Source organism: Genypterus blacodes, unplaced genomic scaffold (assembly GCF_046128005.1).
Source record: "Genypterus blacodes isolate CSIRO-AG114 ecotype Tasmania unplaced genomic scaffold, CSIRO-AGI_Gbla_v1 ptg000029l_1, whole genome shotgun sequence".
In the NCBI taxonomy this organism is placed as follows: Eukaryota; Metazoa; Chordata; class Actinopteri; order Ophidiiformes; family Ophidiidae; genus Genypterus; species Genypterus blacodes.
In genome coordinates, this window is record NW_027466842.1 from 2,874,401 (window position 1) to 2,886,458 (window position 12,058).

Consider the following 12,058-nt stretch of genomic DNA (forward strand, 5'->3'; position numbering starts at 1 on the left):
AGAGAAAGAGAGAGAGGGAGAGAGAGAGAGAGCACGTAGCAGAACAAAGAGCAGCAATCTATGGAAAAACAAAAGGGCCCAGGCTCGGTTCACTCAAGCACAAACTAGCTGATAAAGGAGTGTGTCTTTGCGAGCTGCAGCAAAAGGGAGCTGGTATGTGGGAACAGCAAGGAGACCCACAGCGCGGATACTTTAAGATTCTTTTATTTGATTCTCCTCTTTCAGACTTTATCTCGCTGCAAACGTGCATCTTTCGCTCCCTTTCTCTCAAGTTTTTCCCAAGCAGGCCTGAGATGGACAGAGGCCCAGGTGAGGCCATCCATCTGAGTTGGCTTTGCTTTGGCTTTACTTGTCCCTCTCCCTCTTCCTCTCACCTTCATCCCAGCCTCCCTCCTCCCTCTTATCAAGATGTTGGGGAAGGTAGAGGTAATTGTTATGACTCGATGTAGGACGTAGAGGAATGGCAGGGAGCGGGGCAGCCACTGTGCCTTTTCCCCAGGCATTGTGGCAGCGTGTAACAGGATAATAAACGCTATGTTACTCCAGCATCTGCAGCGAGCTTCCTTGCATAGCCCAGGACAACAGATTTACACTGAAGTGAGGGGGATAGTTTATACGCAGTCCTGTAGTCGCCCGGCGGAACGCGAGCATACACACACACACACACACTCTACTTCAGGTCGTGAGTTTACGTTTGTCTTCGCTCTCCAGGGGAATGCCGGATATCCAGTGGATGAATCTGGATCCAGTCAAGCTGATGGAGGAACTGAGTCAGTTCACGTCACTGGAGGGATTTAAGGAGATGCTGGACAAAGCCCAGGTGCGACACACGTTTAAACACTGACAGATTAAATGAACAAGACGCATACTGGGTTAATATCCGCATACTTCCATACTTTTCCATGTCCTACAATAGTTTTTTTCCCTCCCCCTGTCTGTCTCCATAGGTGGGCCATGCGTATATGAACAGGCCTTGTCTGGACCCCTCAGACCCCGACTGCCCCCTCAGCGCTCCTAACAAGGAACACGGAGAGGTAAACACAGTTGTAGCCTTGGCAGACACAGGCCGTGACACTCTGGAATGTACTGTATACGTAAATATAACATCTCTCTTGTCTCTCCGTCTGTTCCTCTGCTCTCCTGCTATTCAGAGTCCCGACATTGCTGGGCATCTCCAGGGCGGTTGCCACGGTTTCAGCCGGAAGTTCATGCACTGGCAGGAGGAGCTGATCCTGGGTGGGCGGGTCAAGAATAGCCAGGAAACTCTGCTGAGGTGTGTATGGTTTGTGCGTTGTTAAGATATGTAGAGGACGGTTAGGAGTGTGTAGGTAAGAAAGTGATGGTGGTCATGATGGTGGTCAAGCAGGCAGGACAGGCAGGCAGGCAGGCAGGCAGGCAGTAAACCAGTGAGCCACCATGACTGCGGAATCTGTGTAACCCCTAATGACCCAACAGACACATGCTAGGAATGCCTCGTACCAAAGAGGGATCGGTTTCCTACATGACCCGGGTCCAGGATAGGCCAATTAAAGATGACTGACAGTCACATAAAGCCCCCCCACCCTGCTACACATTTGTTGTGTAAGGGGCTGAAGAAGAAGAAGAAGGAGAAGAAGAAGGAGGAGGAGAAAAACACACACAAACTCACATGATTCTAAAGCCGACCCGAGGCTCTTTAGAAGAAGCAAAACAAAACACTTAGCTTTTTTCCTTCCCCCCATTGACTTCCACTGGATCTGTAAAAGGCGAAATGAGAAATACAAATGGAGCGACGGCATTGGATCACGACCCACACAGGCCCAGCAGAGCCTTGAATGAAAGAGGATCCATCCCCCGTTTGCAGAAAGCCACACACACACACATTCTTATTCTCAGATGTGATTTATGATCATTTCTTTCACATCTCATAGAGCGCCGCTGCTCGCCGCGCCTTTGCCAAGAAAACCTGAGGACATCTGGGAGTGCAGACTGCGAGACAGACAGACAGATTAGATACCACCTGCTTTTAGCTGTTTAGACTGGCAGACAGACACGCACATGGAGCAAAGCAAGAGGAACCTTTACTCATTCACAAAAAGCTTTAGATTCGAGATGGATGATGCTGAACAGTCGACATTAAATTCATATTTGCAGGGGAAATGTGTCATCGCTAATGTGACTAACGTGTGTGTGTGTGTGTGTGTGTGTGTTGCAGTGCGGAGGCGCTCCAAACTATGTTCCTGTTGATGAGTCCTAAGCAGCTGTACGAACACTTTAAAGATGATTACGAGATCCATGACATCAACTGGAACGAAGACAAAGCCACCGCCATCCTCGAGTCTTGGCAGAGGAAGTTTGTGGAGGTACGAACACGTGCGCCCACACACACACACACACACACACACACATACATACACACACATACCGTACATGTAGTAGTAGTAGTCAAAAAGAAGTAGGAGGAGAAAGAGAAAGAGGAGGAGCTATTTCCAAGTCTCCAGTGAAGGCAAACATACACACACACTCACTCACACACACACACACACACACACACGCAAGTCTTGGATCTGCCGTGCCTGAATTCCATCAGTCTTCAGCTGCCTTGTAAAGCGAATCGCAGGGCAGACCAGGGCAGTAGGTGTGTGTGTGTGTGTGTGTGTGTGTGTGTGTGTGTGTGCGTGCGTGCGTATGTGTGTGGTAGGCCAATCATCTCTCTCTGTCAGAGCCCTAGTTATAGGAACAAGCTGTTGCTGTGATAGCTGACACCCGCCACAGTGAGGAAAGGAGGGAGGGAGGGAGGGAGAGAGGGAGTAAAGAGGGGGACATGCGGACGGGAGGAGGGGTAACAGACTCAAACGGAAACCAAAGCAGACCCCCTACCCCCCCAAACACACACACACACACACACACGACATCGCCGCCGCATCAAAGAACAAAGGCTAATCTTTTTTACGATAGTGAATGATGACCAAGCGCGTACAGGTAAAGCGAGATAAACACGGGAGGCAGCGGCGGCGGCGACGCTTTGATGCTCCGCCATTCATGGTATTGAGTGGAGAGAGCAGCCATGTGATCCCATCCCACTCACCTTTGACCTCACAACCTCTGGCATCTGTGCTCATTACTCCTCAGTTGTCATACGCACACAACCACACAGAAACGAGCACATGCAAAAACAGACACACACACACGCACGCACACACACATGCGAACACACAGTAGTACACGTTTCAAAGGGACGGGAGGCTTTTACTGTTATGGGGCCCTAAACTGCAGAGGCTTGAGAAAGCATTACTGCAGGTTTGGACTGTGTGCTCCAAAAAAAAAAAGGGGGTGTGTGTTTGTCATCAGAAGACATAACGTATGAAGTGTTACCTGTCTTACTGAACTCCTCCGCCCCCCCTCTAGGAGCTTTTGTAGCGTATAAAACTGTCACGCCATGTGCTCAATACTGAATTCCAGTGGGAAGTTTTCTGAAATTTTGTAGGAATCTGAACTGTTGATTGACGTGTCGTGTGTGTTCCTCAGGTGGTCCATCAGAGCATCCCCACCAACTCCAGCCAGTCCATCCACGGCTTCTCCACCACTACCCTCAATGACATCATGAAGTCGTTCTCCGACGTCAGCGTCATCAGGGTGGCGGGAGGATATCTGCTCATGGTGAGGATATTGGATGGATTTCAGCCGTTTGAGTGTACGGATGTGATGAATGTCGTATAACGTTTGAAGTACGTGTGTCTCCGCTCTCCTAGCTGGCCTATGCCTGCGTGACCATGCTCAGGTGGGACTGCGCCAAGTCCCAGGGGGCCGTGGGGCTGGCGGGGGTTCTTCTGGTGGCTCTGTCCGTGGCTGCAGGTCTGGGTCTCTGCTCCCTGCTGGGCCTCTCCTTTAACGCCGCCACCACACAGGTACGACGCGGAGAACACTTGAACTCCCATTGGATTTTATTGTTATATGTATTCGGAGCCACGATTTTTATGTCGCACATAAACATTCATTCCTTTGTTCCGCTTTGATTGATTTCCCATCCCAGGTGCTTCCCTTCCTGGCATTAGGGATTGGTGTTGATGACATGTTTCTGTTGGCTCACTCCTTCACAGAGGCTGGAACTAATATCGCCTTCAAGGTACCTTACACAATCCTCCTCTCCTCTGCTCTCGTCTCCACCCCTCTCCGCTACTCCCCTCTCATCTGTGTGTGTGTGTGCTTGTTTTCCAGGATCGGACCGGAGACTGTTTACGTCGCACAGGCACCAGCGTGGCTCTGACTTCTATCAACAACATGATTGCGTTCTTTATGGCTGCGCTCGTACCCATCCCTGCCCTGCGAGCTTTCTCTTTGCAGGTACTTTTTGTTTTTCACACACACACACACACTCGCACACATACACACATACGCAGACGCTCTCGCACAATCGCACACCGTGAGGCCCGAGGCTCCTTTGAAAATGAGAGAGATAACTTTAAAGAGGTGACATTTATTCAGAGCAAGGAAAGTCTTTGTACACGGTTTTATTGCTGCTGCACCTACAGGGCCAACATTCGTCTGTGTGTGTGTGTGTGTGTGTGTTGTGTCTTTGAGTCACTGAGTGTGTGTACACGCACAAGTGCCTGTGCGCATGTGTGTACTGTGGAATAATCAGAGCAAGGAGAGTGATGAACAGAGCGAGAGAGAGAGAGAGAGAGAGAGAGAAAGAGAGAGGGAGGGAGAGGGAGAAGGAGGGAGTGGATCAGTATATCACTGGGCCGTCAAGGCGGTTTGCTCTGATCTGTGACTAACTGTGGGTGGTCTGAAGTGCACACACACGCGCACATACACACACACGCACACTGGAAACCACAGCCAGTTAGAATGTCAGCTTGAGGGGCTGGGGTGGGTGAGGAGGCGGTGGTGGTGGTGAGGGGTGATGGTTTTGCTCAGACTCGCAAAATATATATTCTCTCTCTCTCTCTGTCTCTCTCTCTGTCTCTCTCTCTCTCAGTCTCTCCCTCTGTCTCTCTGCCCTCAGGACTTGCTTAGTATTCCTGGCTGGTGATTTAGATTTTGTCTTGAGCTGTGGTCAGAAATTCTTAAAAGGGGGGAGGCATGGTGGGGGTGGACCTGTCTCACTCTCTCTCTCTCTCCTCAGCTGAGGTAGTGCGACAGGGGGAAAGGGCGACATCACAAACATAACATAACGTCCTCTATTCTCCTCCTCCATCTAGGCCGCTGTCGTGGTCGTGTTCAACTTCGCCATGGTGCTGCTCATCTTCCCCGCCATCCTGAGTCTGGACCTGCACAGGCGCGAGGACAAGCGTCTGGACGTCCTCTGCTGCCTGTACAGTCCGTGCGCCGACCGCGTCATCCACCTCTCGCCCCACGAGCTGTCAGACGGCGGCGAGCAACCGCAGACGCCCACGGCGTCTACGACGACGACACACGCTCACCAGTACGCCGCCGGCTCCACCATCACCACCAGCACCCAGATCACCACCACGGTGCAGGCGTTCACCCAGTGTGACGCGGCGGGACAGCACATCGTCACCATCCTGCCACCCACGTCCCAGATCTCCACCAGCCCTCCGTCTATTATTGTCTGTCCAACGTCTCAACCTCAAGGTAAATCACAAATACAAATGCACTTTGGTTCTTTTGGACAAATGAAGCGTTATGCCCCAAAAAATTGCTGCCCAGAATTCCGAATTGAAACAGTTTTCCTTTCTCTAGCCGCCACACCCACGCCCACCTCCACCTCAGTGCCGGACCCCTACGGCTCGCAGCTCTTCACCCCGACCTCCAGCTCCACGCGGGACCTCCTGGCCCAGTTGGAGGACTCCAAGACGGGCAAGAAGTGCGTTCCTCTCCCGTTCCTGCACTGGAACCTGGCCAGCTTCGCCAGGGACAAGTACGCCCCTCTCCTCCTCAAGCCCAAGAGCAAAGCCGTGGTGGTGGTCCTCTTCCTCGGCCTGCTGGGCCTCAGCCTGTACGGGACCACCATGGTGCACGACGGCCTCTACCTGACGGACATCGTGCCCCGGGACACTAAGGAGTACGATTTCATCAACGCGCAGTTCAAGTACTTCTCCTTCTACAACATGTACCTGGTGACCATGGATGGGTTTGATTACGCTCGCTCACAGAGGCTGCTGGTCCAACTACACAACGCCTTTAACTCAGTCAGATGTGTGGTCAGAGACAGCGACAGCAAACTGCCCCGTATGTGGCTTCACTACTTCCAGGACTGGCTCAGAGGTAAGAGTTCAGCTTCAGTCATGTTATATTAAGTCACATCAACTCTCTCTCTCTCTCCCCCATTGAGTGTTTTTGATAATGACATCAGAGGAGGAAGAGCAGCAGGACAGTGAGGTGGAGTGATGTGTGCATCTTTGAGGAATGTGTGAAAGTTGAGAGAAAGTTCAGTCACTCTGTTTTGCCCCCCTCCCAGCACCCCATCCACCTGGGCTCAGGATTGGTGAGGTAGATGGGTTGTGGGGTCACAGGTTATCTTTGCATGTGTGTGGTGTGTGATGTGTGTATGTTCCCCCCCCCGGGCTTGAATCTGTCAGGAGGCCCAGTCAGGAGGAAGTAATAGCTTACAGGTCAAAACCTCAAAGAAAGAAAGAAAGAAAGGAATCTTTGAAGAGAGGTTGTCCTTGAAAAATTGTGGAAATTCCTTCGAGGAGTCATTTCATAATGGAAATCATCACATTTATATTGCTGTTTGTGTTAATCCTCATTTTCCTGTGTGTGTGTTTCGTCACCTGCAGGTCTTCAGGCTGCTTTCGACGCTGACTGGCAGGCTGGCAGGATCACTGCTGAGAGCTATCGCAACGGCACAGAGGACGGAGCTCTGGCCTACAAGCTCCTCATCCAGACAGGCTCCAAGAAAGAACCGTTCAACTACAGCCAGGTGTGTGCAAAGACCCCACTGACCAACATGTCAAGAGAGCGATCAGAGAGGAAGTAACCATCAACCACCTCTTCAGCTTTCATTTCCTCCAAAGTGACTAAATGTGGTTTTTTCGTATCTTCCCTAGTTGACTTCTCGCCGGTTGGTAGATGCAGAGGGTCTCATCCCCCCGGAGGTGTTTTACATCTACCTGACGGTGTGGGTCAGTAACGACCCCCTAGGCTACGCTGCCTCACAGGCCAACTTCTACCCCCATCCCAGAGAGTGGATCCACGACAAGTACGACACCACGGGGGAGAATCTGCGCAGTAAGTAACAGAAACAGCAAATCCAAGTTGGTCTTTGTCAACAGAACAAAGGAACCAAACTCCTGACCAGATGGGGGCAGTAACGCACAAGTTTATTGGGGTTTTTTGCTGTGTTTACTGTCCTCACACATGCAATAACACAGTCTCTCCTCTCCTCCCTTTGCAGTCCCAGCAGCAGAGCCCCTGGAGTTCGCTCAGTTCCCTTTCTACCTGAACGGCCTTCGTCAAGCCAGCGACTTCGTGGAGGCCATCGAGAGCGTGCGCACCATCTGTGACGAGTTCGGGCGCAAAGGCGTCTTCAACTACCCCAACGGATACCCCTTCCTGTTCTGGGAGCAGTACATCGGCCTGAGGCACTGGTTCCTGCTGGCCATCAGCGTTGTGCTCGCCTGCACCTTCCTGGTCTGCGCCATGCTCCTGCTCAACCCCTGGACCGCCGGCATCATTGTAAGTCGACGATCGGCCTGTCAGTCCAGTTACGGATGGATCTTCTGCTCTTCTCCCTCTGCTTCCTGTCTCGCTTCTCTTCCATGTTTCCCCGTTCCCTTGCATTATCCCTCTCTTATTTCTTCCACCTCATCCTGCCACAACATCATTAGCCCCTTCCTCCATCTCTTCTTCCTCACAGCACAGCTCAATAATGCTGTCTAGGGGGCCCCCTTTTTCTGTGCGGAGGGCCAGTGCGCGCACACACACACACACACACACACACACACACACACAGGGACCTTTGTCATTCTAATGTAGGCTGGGCCGGCCCTTAGAAAAGGGAATGCAAAGGAGCAAGAAAGGCTTTGCCCTCCTGAAGCCTCTACCTCCAACTCCCTCGCTGCCTTTGTCAGGGAGAGCCCGAGAGAGACTTGGGGACAGGACAGATCTGCCCAGTTGCGACCTTGGCCTGCTCAGCCCATCCATCAGTGGTGTGAGCGTGTGTGTGTGTGTGTGTGTGAGAGAGAGAGAGCGAGAGAGAGAGAGACTTAAGTGGTTGGGAAACATTTCACACACAAGCTGGTGGGATCTGTATTCCTCAAGGGATCGCCCCCCCACACACCAACAAGCACACACACAAACACACACACACACAGACACACACCCCTTAAACACGCACATACACATATTTGTGACCATTGGGGGGGCTGTCGTGTAGCACCACAACAGTGCCAGTTACAGTTGGAATGTGTTTAATTTAAGTAGCTGTCCCTCGCAGCGGTGACCGAGACACACACACACACACACACACACACACACACACACACACACACACATGCAGATGCACTTTTTGGTTTCCAAGCATGGAGCCTGTGAAGGTTTCACCCAGCCTGTATGTGGTCGAGCGGTAAAAACGTCTTTCATCATTCCCAGTTTAGACTCTGAGCCCCTGCTGGGATCAAAAGCGTTTGTGAGCCAGGAGCAGTTTTCTCCCCCGTGTTGTTGCGGTTTTACAGTAACGTCGCACATTTACAATTAAGACATTAGCAAATTGAAATGCCCCACACTTAGATGCTGAACTGGAAATGCGGGACTTAAAGCAATACAGGCTGCGATCTTGAATGAATGAAGCCGTTTTCCACAAATAGAGACAGATGTACGTAAATATGTCCCATATTGTCCCAGGCGCTGTCAATCATTGCAGCCACCCCTGGGATGAAAGCAGGGAGGGGAGGGAGGGGGTGTGCTCGCCTTTGGGTGGGAAATGTGATCCCGTTTGATCCCGAACACGCGTGAGGTGAAGAGGCACAAGGTCTCAAAGGCAAAGGGATGTAGTTGCTAACAGTTTCCTTCTTCCCGTGTCTGTCAGGTGTTTATCTTGGCGATGATGACGGTGGAGCTGTTCGGCATCATGGGTCTGATCGGCATCAAGCTGAGCGCCATCCCCGTGGTCATCCTGATCGCCTCCGTGGGCATCGGAGTGGAGTTCACCGTTCACATAGCGCTGGTAAATCAACTTTCACACTCTCATCAGCAATCAAATCCTCACATCACATACGCCGCTTTGTCTTTTGCCCAACTCAACATTTTGGCTGTTATAACATCAGTGTGGGGCACAGACCCCTGTGGCTTATTGCTTAAAATGGAAAGTGTTTAAGGTAAAATAACTGTGATTAAAGATTTACTGGTAAACATAATTTTGGCTTCCTACTTCCTGCTGGCAGCTGCAAAACTGTTTCCTTGTGAGCTGTCTTGTAGTAACAAAACCAAATGCAGGAATTCTATTCGTGCCAAACCAAGCCGCAAGCACAAGCATGTGTGTTTGTGTGTGTGTGTGTGTGTGTGTGTGTGATCGGTGAGATTTCCAACTCACTTCTCCTCCTCCTCCTCCTCCTTCTTTGCCACAGGGCTTCCTGACAGCGATTGGCAGCAGGAACAAGCGCTCGGCGGTGGCTCTGGAACACATGTTTGCCCCGGTGGTGGACGGGGCCATTTCCACACTGCTGGGAGTTCTCATGCTGGCAGGGTCGGAGTTTGACTTCATCATGAGGTGAGTGTGTGTCGTGTGTCGTGTGTGTGTGTTTGTGTGTGTGTGTGTGTTGCTGGTGTGTGAGCATTTTGACAAGTCAGGTGCATTCACGCCTCTGGGAGAGAGTGAGAATACACACTTTGGAAGCAATTGTGTCCTTACTTACCATGGCCCATATGTTACCTTCCAAAGTGTTTTGGTTTGACACCATGTGTGTGTGTGTGCGTGTTTGCGAAGACAGTTGTCTAGCCTCTCTTGGGCGCAGGAGGAAACCTTGTGAGGGGTCAGGGTTGCATGCAGGTGGGAATGTAAACCCCTTATTTACACACACACACACACACACACAGTGACGCACCTGGTACTGTCACTCTGAGCTCACACACACACACACATCCATCTCCCCAACCCCAGAGCACAACAAATGGGGGGGGGGGGAGACATCAAGGGTGTGAAGCAGCTGCTCGTAAACATGGAAGTGTTCAGCTACCCACTGGGTGGTGTCTCTCGCTCTCTCTTTCTCTCTGTCTGTTCACACACACAAACACACACTCAAAGGAATCTGTAAAAATTCCTGTCATCCGTTTGGCATTCTTGTCCTCCGTGTTGGGTAGCGTAATTAAAAGTGGAGCTAAATTTGAACAGGTCAGTCAGTTGGTGGAGCCCACCAACAGAACCCATTCCTCCGTGTGTGTGTGTGTGTGTGTGTGTGCATGTGTTTTCTAACACTGTTTAATGGTCAGAGTGGAAAAAAGGCGAATAGCTTGATGTTTTTCAGCCGAATGTGGTCTCAGCCCAAACCCAAAACCACAACCTTGAGCTCACAGACTGCAACAGGCCTCCATTACATTAAAAGAGCCGCTTTTTTTCAGAAACAGAGACAGAAGCAGAGAGAGGGAAAGAGAGAGAGAGAGGGAGAGAGAGAGAGAGAGAGAGAGAGAGAGAGAGAGAAGAGGAGAGGAGAGGAGGTACTCTGAGGGTGGCTTTCTTGTGAGGATACGAGGCCTCTGTGGGTGGGTTAGATGGATGGACGATGAATGGATCCTGTCGTATGTCGGACGGGATGGACAGAAGGGCGCGGATGAAAGAAAGCGTCTTGTTTTTCCTGTATCGTACCCCCCCCACACCACCCTCTACCCCCGATCACCGTGTTGTGTCGTGGTCCCCACTCTGGGTATCTAAAGTGTGAGAGAAAGCACTGTCGGGGAGGAAGGGGGGGTGGAGGAGGGGGGGTCAGAGGAGTGTAGTATCTCTGTTGGAGGTCTTGTTTAGCCGTAGCTGTGGTTGAGTGAATGGGGCGAGCCAGAGCTGGCTAGCTGGGGAGTAGCATAAATATACTGCTGTAAACATCTCCTGGCCTTGTAATGCACTGAATAAACAGCCAGCCCCGTCCAGCTCCGCTCACACACACACACACACACAGTCACACATGGCGTAGAAATACACATGTGTGAGGCGCATGTGTGTGCATATAGACAGACACACAAGGAAAAATGCACATATGTACAGGCATGTAAACACACCCTCACACACACACACACACATATACGATTCCCCAGGCTCTGACAACGAATGGAAAAGATTACAGTTTATATAAACAACAGAATTCCTAACAGTGAGACGCTGTTGGAGGTCTAACCAACGTCTCACTCTCGGTCTTTCTGTCTCACTCTCTTTTCCCTTTTTTCCTTTTTTTTTTACCATCTGAGTGAAGTCGGGGTGCCGGTTAGGAATGTTGTCTCAGTGAGGCGAGCGAGCGAGAGAGGTGCTTTTTTTTTTAAATGTCTAAGTTGCTCATCACAGTGGAACTTCATGCTATGTTGTAAAAACCCATACTTTCTTCATGTGTTCCGTTCCCGCACGCCAGCATGACTTCATTCAATCCAAGCGATCCCATTGAGGATCTGCGTGCTATTTGAAGGCAATCATGGTTTGATCCCAGACAACCAAAATTGGAAATATCTCCCCGGAGTGTTTTGTCACAACCAGTTTGGTTGACATGTGTATTCGCTTCTGATAAACAAAGTTTCAGAGGAAAAGAGGGGTGAGGGGCCCAAAAATCCCAACATATAGGACTTTTTTTCCGATTTGAAGTTGATGAGAGGTAATAATAGTGCTAATAATCCATGAGGAAGAGAGGATAAGAACTTCCAGAAACCGCTGCAGCTGTTATTCCTGTGCTTGTTTGTTTGTTTTTGTCATTCCACCAATCATTTCTCTCTCTTTTACCTCTTTAAGTCTGGCTGATGGTTAAGCATCTCACTCTCTCTCTCTCTCTCTCTCTCTCTCTCTCTCTCTCTCTCTCTCTCTCTCTCTCTGCTTTCTGTTAGTGTTTAAGTGGAGTCCTCTCTAATTTTCTCGGGGAGCTCTTTCTTGTGGCCTGCCTCCACCCCTGGCCTCCTCAGAGTTCCACTGAGATGCACGCAC

The 12,058-nt window shown here is 50.7% G+C and overlaps 1 protein-coding gene across 2 annotated transcripts in view; it reads left to right on the top strand.

Annotated features, from left to right (window-relative positions):
* ptch2 (patched 2) overlaps positions 1–12,058 on the top strand; it is a 28,586-nt gene that overhangs the window by 12,691 nt on the left and 3,837 nt on the right. The window contains exons 6-20 of one of the 2 annotated variants that reach the window (XM_076145080.1): positions 712–820; positions 948–1,034; positions 1,152–1,273; positions 2,195–2,342; positions 3,508–3,639; positions 3,732–3,887; positions 4,013–4,105; positions 4,198–4,323; positions 5,184–5,577; positions 5,686–6,210; positions 6,726–6,868; positions 6,996–7,176; positions 7,343–7,623; positions 8,975–9,112; positions 9,513–9,655. In XM_076145080.1, the coding sequence (XP_076001195.1) occupies positions 712–820; positions 948–1,034; positions 1,152–1,273; positions 2,195–2,342; positions 3,508–3,639; positions 3,732–3,887; positions 4,013–4,105; positions 4,198–4,323; positions 5,184–5,577; positions 5,686–6,210; positions 6,726–6,868; positions 6,996–7,176; positions 7,343–7,623; positions 8,975–9,112; positions 9,513–9,655 (2,778 nt within the window). Of the gene's footprint in view, positions 1–711; positions 821–947; positions 1,035–1,151; positions 1,274–2,194; positions 2,343–3,507; positions 3,640–3,731; positions 3,888–4,012; positions 4,106–4,197; positions 4,324–5,183; positions 6,211–6,725; positions 6,869–6,995; positions 7,177–7,342; positions 7,624–8,974; positions 9,113–9,512; positions 9,656–12,058 lie in introns of both variants that reach the window. The other variant, XM_076145079.1, reaches the window with a different exon arrangement.